The following is a 12,369-nucleotide window of genomic DNA, read 5'->3' on the forward strand; positions in this document are numbered from 1 at the left end:
GTATCCGTCCCATATTTGATGCTGCCCCCTTCCTTTTTATCCGTGTGTTTCGAGGTGGCGGGCGTCTGACGCGGCGGCTTTGGTTGCAGAATGCGGCGGATTTGAGGATGGGGTTCCGCCGGGCGGATTTGTGAGAGGGGTGCTTGGTTTTTTGGTCCTGGTGTTGCGGGTGCGGGGGAGATGAGCTCCTCGTCGGGGGCCAGCCTCGGCGGCCAGCCGCCGCCCGCCGCGCCGCCGGAGGAAGGTCAGTGGGTGGCTAGGTCTTTGTGTTCGCTCGGTTGTTTATTGCCTGCTTGCTGCTTGCTCCACGCGTGCGTGCGTGCGTGCGTGCCTGGCCTTTCTTCTTCCCTTGGTTTGTTTATTAAGCTTGCTGTGCGTGCGTGCGGGCGCAGAGAAGAAGAACCTCAACTCGGAGCTGTGGCACGCCTGCGCCGGCCCGCTCGTCTGCCTCCCCACCCTCGGCACGCGCGTCGTCTACTTCCCGCAGGGCCACAGCGAGCAGGTCAGCTCCCACGTCTCTCTTTCCCTCGGCTGTTTCGTTCCTAACCTCCATGCGTGCAAGCTGGTTGATGTATTGCCTGCGTCTTGTTTCCTAATGCGCGTGCGTGCTTCATGGTGAAGGTGGCGGCGTCGACGAACAAGGAGGTGGAGGGGCACATCCCCAACTACCCAAACCTGCCGCCGCAGCTCATCTGCCAGCTGCACGATGTCACAATGCATGCACGTCCTTTTCCTGCCTGCGATTTCTCAGATGCGGCGATCCTACTGTCTATTTTGATGCTGCTGGTGCTGAGTTTGGTGACAATCTGTGCAGGCTGATGTGGAGACCGATGAAGTGTACGCGCAGATGACGCTGCAGCCGCTCAACCCAGTAAGCCAGCCGCTGATGTGTATTTCATGATTGTAGTAGTTGAAAAGATGTGATGCCGATGGAGCTTGATGTTTTCTCATCTGTGTTGCTGCAGCAAGAGCAAAACGACGCCTACCTGCCGGCGGAGATGGGGATCATGAGCAAGCAGCCGACCAACTACTTCTGCAAGACGCTGACGGCCAGCGACACCAGCACGCACGGCGGCTTCTCCGTGCCCCGCCGTGCCGCCGAGCGCGTCTTCCCCCCTCTGGTGTGATGAGTGTGTTAGCTCTGGCCAGCGTTCCTTTCCTTTTGCACCGTGGCTTTTGGGTCTGCTGTTGCCAATAACAGGTGGTATAGTGTGGTTTGTAGGATTTCACGCAGCAGCCTCCTGCTCAGGAGCTAATTGCGCGGGATATTCATGACGTCGAGTGGAAGTTCAGACACATCTTCCGAGGCAAGTTCTGAAAATCTCCAGGGCATATATTCTTAGCTCACCGTGAAGTCTGCTGGTCTTAAATGAAGTTTCTTAATTAGTTTAGTTTGGCTTTGAACTGCCATAGTACAGTTTGACTTTCTTATCACTCATCATTGATCAAATCATGTCCTTTTAAACATTTCCAAGAGTGCCTGTGCCAACAGAAAATATCAGCTGTTCGTGCACAATGTGATTTGGGCATCTCTTTTATGGGGGGAAGCAGTCAGTACATGAAGTTCTCTTTAATGGGCTTGCAAAAGAAGAAATTCTTGGGAGTAATTACTCGGATCGTACTACACTGGAACCTGAGTGCAGTACTGGATTGAATATAAGTAACAATTGACAAGGATATTTCGTCAGATGTTTTCTGAAGTACTTATGGGAGTCAGGCACTAACCAAATTGCATATGGAGCACTCTAGTCTCTGAACTGGTGTTCACTCCTTCTAACCTGTACAAATGTACTATGTGTTTTTTTACCCCTTATGTCTTGGGCTCGTATTTCCCACGAGTATTTTTTTTGTGTGGATTCTTCAGTGCAGAATATACTCTATATTTTAACTAAAATGCATATGGAGCACTCTAGTCTCTGAACTGGTGTTCACTCCTTCTAACCTGTACAAATGCACTATGTGTTTTTTTACCCCTTATGTCTTGGGCTCGTATTTCCCACGAGTATTTTTTTTGTGTGGATTCTTCAGTGCAGAATATACTCTATATTTTAACTAAAATGCACTTCATTTTGTATCAACATGACTAACAAAGGTTGCCATCACACACATATTAATTGAACAACACTGAAAAGCTGTTTTATAGTACTATTTGTTAACATCGCATATTATTACCCTTTTATATTAATAATATGCTTATTTTTCACAGGCCAGCCCAAACGACACTTGCTAACTACTGGCTGGAGTGTGTTTGTTAGCGCCAAAAGACTAGTTGCTGGAGACTCAGTGCTCTTCATATGGTTTGTTTACTCTTTATTCTTGTGCTTGTGGGAAAAATTGGACTTGGTAAACAAGTAGGACTTACTGTTTGTTTTATGATTTAGGAACGAGAAAAACCAGCTTTGGCTAGGAATCAGGCGTGCCAACCGGACACAGACTGTGATGCCTTCCTCTGTTCTTTCGAGTGACAGCATGCACATAGGGCTCCTTGCAGCTGCGGCTCATGCTGCTTCTACAAACAGCCGCTTCACAATTTTCTACAATCCGAGGTAATTTGGATTGTTTCATTAACATGTGGTGATGCTACATTTCCTTTTTGTGGCCAAGTCTTACAAAGAAGAATGTTTGTAGGGCATGTCCATCAGAATTTGTCATACCACTCTCAAAGTACATCAAGGCTGTTTTTCACACCCGGATATCGGTTGGCATGCGGTTCAGGATGCTCTTTGAGACCGAGGAATCTAGTGTTCGCAGGTGAAGTAGCAAAATCACAAACTCAATCTTGCTTCTAGATTGTGCTCTTTATCCTTGTTGCTCTCTTGGTTGTTTGGTACCATGAAATGTTTGCAGTATGTAATGGCAATGACTAAAGTTACCTCTCTCTTTTTTGCTGAAGGAAACTGACGAGATATTAAATGAAATACAGGTATATGGGGACGATAACAGAAGTGAGTGATGCCGATCCAGTGCGTTGGGCTAGTTCCTACTGGAGATCAGTTAAGGTAAGAGTTCTCTTTTCCACTTAATGATTTTGTTCTGGAGCGCTGCCTGGTTGGTTCCCACTTATCTGCTTTATTTCGTTGCCAGCTGCATTTTGTATTTGCAGTTTTTTTTTTCTTTTTTTTTGTGCCTTCGATGATATTTCATTTATTCTCTCTTTAATACGGTATACCATTCTCTTTCATAACAGAAATTTTGCATCCGTGTTATATCTTCAGATGCTATTGTTTGATCAGAACAAAATTAGTTATATTTAATCATTGTGTTTTGTGCTTCTTCAAACTGCTTGGAAGTACGAGGATTCACTAAAAAGTATCTTTGATGCTGTAAATGTAGGTTGGTTGGGATGAATCAACTGCTGGGGAAAGGCCGCCTAGAGTTTCTTTATGGGAGATTGAACCATTGACAACCTTTCCTATGTATCCGTCTTTGTTTCCGCTGAGGGTTAAACATCCCTGGTATTCTGGTGTAGCAGGCCTTCAAGGTACTATTTAGTCATTGTTCTCTATATTGAGTCTGGCATATCTGATTTTGGAGCTACATCATTGTGTGTTTGCTATGTGCGTGGCACCTAGAATCTAGAGCTCTTTTTGTACATGTAGATGGCATTCAAATCACTACACTTGCTACATTATAACAAGAATAACATAAGTCAATGATAACATGGGATCAAGATTACCTTCATTATTAACCTTTGGTTCGATGCTAAGTAGTGGAGTAATTGGAATTGTGTATCAAGACTGGAGCCTTATGAGCCTGTAGTGTATGCCATCTTTTGTGTGAACCCCACCTGGTGTCAAAGCATGAAATTTGAAGTTGGAACTTGGAAGCATGTTGATTTATCCACTGGGAACGAATGTTATTAGTGAGGTGATCTAATAATTTGTTTATCCATCTTGATATATGCAGAAACTGAAGTGTGTATTCCGCTATCCTTTATTATTAGTAGTGCAAGTAAGATTAGTGTACGTGAGATCTGGATTTATTCTAAGCAAAGTCAGCCCTTTAAGCGCCAAGGTGATGAATGATATTCACCAGAGTCTCCATGCGTGCTACATACTCCCTCCGTTTCTAAATATAAGTCTTTTTAGAGATTCCAATATGAACGACATACTGATGTGTATAGACATATTTTAGAATTTAGATTCACCCATTTTGCTCCGTATGTAGTCCGCATTGGAATCTCTAAAAAGACTTATATTTAGGAACGGAGGGAGTAGATTGCTACACATTTTAGATTTTCTTTTGCATGTTCCCTTCCCCGGACCCTGCGCAAGCGGGAGCTACGTGCACTGGGCTGCCCTCTATGTTCTTGTCATTGGAAATTACATTAATCGGCTTACTTCTGTTTTTCTTTCTAGCCTTTCTTATTCACATATTCCTTTATTAATTATTGTATTTCACTTAAGATGACAGCAATGCTTTGATGTGGCTGAGAGGAGTTGCTGGAGATGGAGGTTATCAGTCTATGAACTTTCAGTCACCTGGTATTGGCTCCTGGGGACAACAGAGGCTCCATCCTTCTTTGATGAGTACCGACCATGATCAGTACCAAGCAGTAGTTGCTGCTGCTGCCGCCGCCTCCCAGTCTGGTGGTTACATGAAACAACAATTCCTAAACCTTCAGCAGCCTATGCAGTCACCTCAAGAACACTGTAACCTCAACCCGCTGTTGCAGCAACAGATCTTGCAGCAAGCAAGCCAACAGCAAACTGTTAGTGCTGATAGTCAGAATATTCAGACAATGCTGAACTCAAGTGCTATCCAGCACCAACTTCAACAGCTCCAGCAACTGCAGCAGGTGCACCAGGTGCAGCAGGCGCAGCAGGCCCACATTGATCAGAAGCAGAAGATTCAATCAGATCAAACATATCATGTTCCTACTAGTGCGTCTCTCCCAAGTCCAACGTCGCTACCAAGCCATCTGCGTGAAAAATTTGGCTTCTCTGATCCTAATGCTAATTCGTCAAGCTTCACCACTTCTAGCAGCAGCGACAACATGCTGGAATCGAACTTCCTTCAGGGGAATTCGAAAGCTGTGAACTTGTCTAGATTCAATCAGCCAGTAGCTAGCGATCAGCAGCAGCAGCAACAACAGCAACAGCAACAGCAGGCTTGGAAGCAAAAGTTTATGGGTTCACAATCACTGTCTTTTGGGGGCTCGGGTTTGCTTAACTCACCCACAAGTAAAGACGGTTCTCTTGAGAGCAAAATTGGTTCTGATGTGCAACATCAGTCCCTTTTTAGTCCTCAAGTTGATTCTTCCTCCCTACTGTACAACATGGTGCCTAACATGACTTCAAATGTTGCGGATAATAACATGTCTACGATTCCTTCTGGGTCAACATATCTGCAAAGTCCCATGTATGGTTGTTTGGACGACTCTTCTGGTATTTTTCAGAATACAGGAGAGAATGACCCAACAAGCAGAACATTCGTGAAGGTAGTTGTAGTACGTTGTATCTTTTTACATCAAGTATAAATCCTTTCTTATGGAATCGTTATATTTTGCAGGTTTATAAGTCAGGATCAGTGGGGAGGTCCTTGGACATCACCCGGTTCTCCAATTATGCTGAACTTCGTGAAGAACTGGGTCAGATGTACGGCATCAGGGGTCAGTTGGATGACCCCGATAGATCAGGCTGGCAGCTTGTATTCGTCGACAGGGAGAATGATGTGCTTCTCCTTGGAGACGACCCTTGGGAGTAAGAAACCATTTCTTAGAATGTTGATTTCCTTTATGAGTTTTCTGAAGTGTTACTTATATCCACGTTATAAATTCAGGTTGCTACAATGTATGATACATTTTTGTGTTTTTCACTTTCTCTTAGGTGATAATTTTTTACATCACATAGTTTTATATTTCTCTTATGTGTGCTAAATTTTTGGATCGCATAGTATAGGAGATGGCATTTAGTTGCCACAAAGTAGTATGTTTCTCTATATACTTAATTGTGATGGCTTCGTGTTGCTAAACTTGGTTTTCTGATACCTGCAGTTCATAGCTTATCAAGACACGTTCTAGATTAAATGTGTATGCCTTCTGCATCTACTAGCAATAATGAATATGCATAGTACCCGGTGCCTAATTGACATGGTCTGAGGACACATGTTATTTTAAGACTGCGGAGTGTGTACAGTTCCTAATTGATATTGTCTGAGGACAGATGTTATTTTAAGTTACATTCTAGGTTAAATGTTGATGCCTTCTGCATCTACTAGCAATAATGAGTATGCAGAGTACCCAGTGCCTAATTGACATGGTCTGAGGACACAAGTTATTTTAAGACTGCAGAGTGTGTACAATTCCATTTGTGCTTTATTCTGAACCACATCATCTCCATGTCAATTGTGCAGGTCATTTGTGAATAGTGTATGGTACATCAAGATACTTTCACCAGAGGATGTGCACAAGTTGGGCAAGCAAGGAAATGATCCACGTTACCTTTCCTAAGTGCAAGATCATTGTGCTGTTTCTGGTAATTAATATTGCTCCTTTGTTTACTTACTGTACATAGTAATTATTGGATTTCATCATGAGCTCTGTTAAGAAATTCAGATCATTATGTTAATGTATCTATGGTATTTATATTTGTAATGGCATGAAAGAATTGGCTTATAGAGCATTCTGGTCTGGAACCCCTTTTGTGTAGCTATAGAAAGAATTAAATTTCCCCATTACAGAAAGAAATAAGAATTAAATGGGGGGTGGGGGTGGGGGGAGGGGGGCTCATGATCTCTAACCTATAACAGAATTGATATTAATAGAGATTCATGGGTGAAGTAGGTTTCCCCATTATTTTTTAGGGTAAGAATAGGTGTTTGCTCTCAGACTTGATCCCCTGAAAAGAAAACTTTGAAAACAAATAAAGCCACCGTGAAGTGTAGTATTTAGATTTTTGTTGGACTTTGAGATTTGTCAAGACAGTCGTTTTGGTAGCTGGACAGACAATAAAACACAAATATCATCTTCTCATACAATTGATGCTTTCAGAGTTAAATAATGGCATAATGCACATGCATCAAAAAGTGAACTGTAATCGATATTCTTTGTTTGTTCTGAGCAGTGGACTTTCATGGAGAAAATTCAGATTTTGATGGCATCTCTGTGCGTAGTACTCCCTCCGTCCGGAAATACTTGTCCTACAAATGGATAAAATGGATGTATCTATAACTAAAATAAGTCTAGATACAACCATTTCGAGGACAAGTATTTCCGGACCGAGGGAGTACATCTTTAGAAAATTCAGACCCCCAAGTAAAATTGAGTAGCTTGGCTGGCACAATCTTGTCATGCATTTTGCTACTGTTTTTAGACGTCGGTTGCTTCTACATTTTTTATCCAGTCAGCACAGCAACTCATTGCCTGCTATCAGAACTTGCTGAATTCTTGTCTTATCAGGTACACCCTCCGATCGTTGTGGTTTTAGTTCAAAACTAAAACCACGATGCTTATTTTGGATCGACTGGAGTACTATTTTGGATGTTCATCTCTGTCCACTAACATCTTGACTTGGGCTACATTTGCAGGGTCCAGCGAGGATTCGACAGCACATGGTAGCACCCTTGCTCACGGCGGCACAACATCCCCGGAACCTCCGATCGTCTCATCTTCGTACCTGTCTCTTGCGTGTGCTCCGTGCACGTCTCGAGAGCTCCCCGCCCGTTACCTATCTCCGTCCGGTGCAGGCCACCGACGCCATGAACTGATATTTCTGTAGGTTCCTCTTGGGAATCTGTATCGGTTTAACTTTTACCCTAGATGGTTTGTACCTCGCGCGGCGCGGCAGCCAGTCTGTTTGCGCGCCGCATCAAATCTTTCAAGACTATGCTTAGTTGGTACTCTGTCGGTCGTATTCTATCTATGTATTCGAGACTCCCAGGCACGCTTTCCTTGAAGAACTGCAATAATTTGAATGCAGGAGGATTGTTTCGAGTCGTTTTGATGAATTCCTGTCGTTATTTATTTGCTGCTGCTGCATCCTAGATTTCGCGGGTTTTCATCTCAAGGCTCTGATTCAGTTGGAGCTTTTCATCTGAAGCTTTTCTGCTGAATTGCTACGCCGGATTGCACGACTGGTAGGGATGCTGATGCACGGTTGGAATTGCTGAAGAATGTGGCTATGTTTGGTTTGTGCCCTAATTTACCCTACCAAATTCTTGGCAGCTCATGATGCTTTGGCTTCACTTGGTTACCAAAATTTTAGTTGCTTATGGCAACTCTTCTCACGTTCCTTTCAAAAAATTTGCCAAACTTTTATATATGGCCAACAAAAGGATCAATGAATCATAGTGAATGGTTGCCAAAAATTGGTAGGGCATGAACCAGACATACCGATGCCTAGAGCCTTCTTGGAATGAATGACTGGGACAGGGGGCGTGGAAGGATGGATAAGCGCAACATGCCAAGTCGGGGAAATACCGTAACCGTGAACAGCGCTGCTTTGGCCTTGGCGCCGGCGACGAGCCGACGACCGGCCGCGGTTGCGGCTGGGGCGAGTGCGGTCAAGGCAAATGTAGCAGCCTGGGGACGGCGGACAGGGAGGTGGCGCGGAGAAGGATCGGAAAATCTGAAAGGGATCAGCTGTGTCGGTGCCGGCCAACCAAACTTGTTGCGGTTTCCCGGTGTTTGCCGGTTTTGTGGCTCGTGTTTGTTAAAGCTGCCGGCGTGAGCGATTGGAACTTCGGAAATCTGAACACCCCCCCCCCTTTCGTTTTTTATATCGGTACAGACACAAGCGCTCATATACACGTGTATACACTTATCCCTATGAACGCATACACGCACACCCTACCCCTATGAGCACCTACGAGAGACTGAGCCGGCATATCATCTTCAACTGTATCCCAATCACAGGCCTCAGCTCTGGCCTGCACCCCAATCACAGGCGCCTTCAACTGTAATAACAGAATCATTGGACAGCACAGATCAAAACCAGCAACCCTGGGAATCACCAACCATGCCCGGACCAAACCTGCGACAATCACAAACAACCATGACGACGGGGTCAATACCGGCGCAAACACCAAATCAATCTGCAAAGGAAACAGGGGCGGAGCTAGATCCAACCATTCTCCATTAAATAATATGTAAACACCATGGTTAGATTGCTAATCACTGGATCAAATTGCATGTCCTGATTCAAAGGCTTTGCCCAGGCTCATCGAAGGGCATCCTCACCTCTTCCAGAGGTCACGCTGGCCCTTGGCAGGGATTGAGAGCTAGAGCCGGTCCATCAGCACGCACATGCACTGGAACTACCCCACCTCCCTCCACACCCGTCAGCTGTCGCCGGGTCCGCCGGGCCGACGAGCGGCACCGAGGCAAGCCGCTCGACGTGGGCCGAGAGCAGCAGCCTCCGTGCGCTCCAATACATCTCCGATACCTTCACTATGCCCCATCCCCGCTGGCCCCGCCGGAGAAATCCATCGCCTTGGCGGTCGTGAAAGAAGAATCATCCTTCTCTAGGTTGTTTCGGTGATGACGGGCAGTTTCTTTTATTTTTTTGCTGTCGTGCGTGATTGCAGGGGTTGCCCGCGTGGGGCGTGGAGTTTGTTACTATCCTCTAAGGTGGAGGTGGAGTATGGTGGTCAACCTAAATTACTAAGTGCACACAAAGAATAAATTATTACTCCTAAATTAAGTTTAGCTGTTAGATTAAGTTTAGCTGGTCTAATCCTGTGGTGATAATGAGTTCGTGTCCATTTGTGGGGTGCGTTTAGAGAAGATTAAGTTTGCTCTTTTATAAGTAGTATAGATTCACATCTCACACTTTGATCCATAGTTAGCGTACATGTGCAATGCATGTGTAGTTCTTATAAGAAGAAAATACATCTTCATCCTAGTTAATAGGTAAAAATAAGCAAAAAACAGTTCTAGGAATGCACTACTAATGTGCTTAAATGACCGTCTAAAACATGAGGCTCCTCGTCTCAGGACTATATATTTTGCTTATGTCAGTTCATAATTAACATGTAACCTAAGAGCTAGGAAGGGAAGAACTGAAAAGACGCGGTCGGTTCATAGTCCATACAAATAAAACAAAGCAACTACAGGTTCTCACAACTCTTCTCCACTACGAACATCAAATCATATACCTGATCTTGTTGCCCTATTTCTGCAGAATGCCGATTAGACACATAAAAGTGAGAAAACACGCAAATAAGTGCATATAGTAATCACAGTACAGGAAAAATAAGATTCCACACTATCAAACCTTAGGTGTGGGAATAGCTTGAATGCATAGTATAAACATCAAGTGTACGATCTCAGCAGGAGTACCTTCACTCCAAGACCTTGTCCTAGGTGACAGTGAGGTCGACTGATTCTCCTTTTTGAAGGGATTGATGAGAGGCAAATCACTCTTTTTCAACAGGACAAGGTGTAGTTGGAAACGGTACCACTACAAGATTCTGGGAGGATACATGGCTAGGGGACACGCCCCTCGCACTCCAATATCCGTCTCTGTATAGCATTGTTCAGCGTAGAGACGCATATGTGGCTTCAGTATTCCAGTCCACTCCGCTCAATATTCACTTTAGGAGGACGCTAGTGGGAAACTGTTGGGAAGTCTGGCTCAATCTTGTGAGACGATTGATGGATGTTCAGCTGTCTCAATAGCTCGATCGGTTATGCTGGAAGCTAACCAAAAATGGAGAGTTTTCAGTCAAATCCATGTACTTGGATGTAATCAACTCTAGCGTCATTCCTCGTTCAAAACATGTTTGGAAAGTCAAAGTACTTTTGAAAATCAAAGTGTTTATGTGGTTTGTGCATAAACAAGTTATTTTAACTAAGGATAATTTGGCAAAACACAATTGGACAGGATCTACGAGATATAGCTTTTCCAACCAACATGAGTCTATCAAACACCTTTTTCTGGATTGCCCTCTGGCAAAAATACTGTGGCGGTCGGTTCACATAGCTTTCAACATCACGCATCCGATCTCTATCAACACGTTATTTGGGACGTGGCTAGATGGGATAGATTTCGCAACAGCTAGACACATTCGTGTAGGAGTATGTGCTTTATTATGGGCAGTTTGGAACTGCAGAAATGATTTGGTCTTTAACACAGCAACAAATATTCATTTTTTGCAGGTTATTTTCCGAGCCACTGCGTTGATCCGTATGTGGTCATTGATGAAGCTATGTACCTAGGATAGGGTCATGGATCTGTCCAAGATACCCTCCCCAAGGACATCTCTAAAAGAACCAGAATCATTCGAAGAAAAATCATCATCCACTCGACCATGAAGCTATGTTCCACTCAACAACCTTGAAGACACTCGACCGTATGGACAATCACTCGACTACCAGAAGATCTAGAGCCACTCCACTCTGCAACGGTCGGGAATTAAGTCATAGCTTTAATGGTCATTATGTATCTTTATTGCAGGCGTTACCAGTAACGTCCCCATCTTTATGTACCTTAAACCCTTTGTAATTGAGGGCGGGAGGAGTCTGGCGAACTCTATATAAGCCACCCCCCTCCTCTGGGACAAGGGTTCACACCCTCTGTAACACACACGCATATAATCCAGTCGACCGCCTCCGGGCTCCGAGACGTAGGGTTGTTACTTCCTCCGAGAAGGGCCTGAGCTCGTAAAACTCAAGTGTACAACTCCTCCATAGTTAGGATCTTGCCTCTACATTCCTACCCTCCCCATTCTACTGTCAGAGTTAGAACCACGACAGTCGTTACTCACTCTGACGGAGGCCAGGGAGCGTTTGGTTACTGAATCTATCCGATGGGAGATGGTAGCTCGGGATATTTTCAATCGGTTTGGATGACGGTCATGTAATAGGATAGGCATTTAGTTCCTATCGTTTTTGCCAGCCGGTTGTGGCTTCTCTTTTACTTTTTAGCTCTTCGTGAGACTTTTTTTGTTCCTTGTTTGAGACAGGAACACTTGCGTAAGACCATTTGCTTATTAATAATCATGGCCCTATGCATCGTTTTGATGCAGAGGCCGGGGTGAACACCCCTTTAAAAAAAAGATCTCAGCAGGAGAAACTAAAACTCCACTGAAAATCTAAGAGTCTCAAGTACAAAAAGAATAGTACATACCATCCTTGTCGTTGTCACATAGTAGAATGAATATCTGCTTCAAAACCCTCACATTGCGGATGGTAGAAGACTTGCACCTGTGTTTCCTAAATAATCAGTTATAGTAAACCTATTCTACTCGAGCATAGTATCTAGAACTCTAACGAACAAACAAAATTACAAAAAATATGCACGGTTGGAATATTACGTGAGGCTGAGAAACTACGCGAATATTTTAAGGATTCCAGTGTCATTGTGAACAATCAACGAATTGACATAATAAAGTGTTAGCAATGTAAATTGATACAATGGGGGTCTTTTT

The 12,369-nt window shown here is 44.2% G+C and overlaps 1 protein-coding gene across 1 annotated transcript; it reads left to right on the plus strand.

Moving 5' to 3' along the window:
* Positions 1 to 79: 79 nt before the first annotated feature.
* On the plus strand, positions 80 to 7,947 carry LOC119357036 (auxin response factor 12-like). Its single transcript, XM_037624022.1, has 15 exons — positions 80 to 244; positions 393 to 502; positions 622 to 720; positions 815 to 871; positions 966 to 1,121; positions 1,223 to 1,307; positions 2,207 to 2,297; positions 2,382 to 2,546; positions 2,629 to 2,751; positions 2,924 to 2,999; positions 3,334 to 3,481; positions 4,407 to 5,440; positions 5,512 to 5,702; positions 6,355 to 6,476; positions 7,528 to 7,947. The coding sequence occupies exons 1-14, from the start codon at positions 181 to 183 to the stop codon at positions 6,449 to 6,451; spliced, it is 2,496 nt and encodes an 831-aa protein (XP_037479919.1). The 5' UTR covers positions 80 to 180; the 3' UTR covers positions 6,452 to 6,476; positions 7,528 to 7,947.
* The last annotated feature ends 4,422 nt before the right edge of the window (positions 7,948 to 12,369 follow it).

This window comes from Triticum dicoccoides, chromosome 2A, assembly GCF_002162155.2.
Source record: "Triticum dicoccoides isolate Atlit2015 ecotype Zavitan chromosome 2A, WEW_v2.0, whole genome shotgun sequence".
In the NCBI taxonomy this organism is placed as follows: domain Eukaryota; kingdom Viridiplantae; phylum Streptophyta; class Magnoliopsida; order Poales; family Poaceae; genus Triticum; species Triticum dicoccoides.

Bases quoted from the DNA above. Each gene is read 5' to 3' on its own strand.
- LOC119357036 (XM_037624022.1), top strand. From the start codon at position 181: ATGAGCTCCTCGTCGGGGGCCAGCCTCGGCGGCCAGCCGCCGCCCGCC. The intron at 1,122-1,222 runs GTGTGATGAGTG...TGTGGTTTGTAG, and splicing joins AGCGCGTCTTCCCCCCTCTG to GATTTCACGCAGCAGCCTCC. The intron at 2,752-2,923 runs GTGAAGTAGCAA...AATGAAATACAG, and splicing joins GAGGAATCTAGTGTTCGCAG to GTATATGGGGACGATAACAG.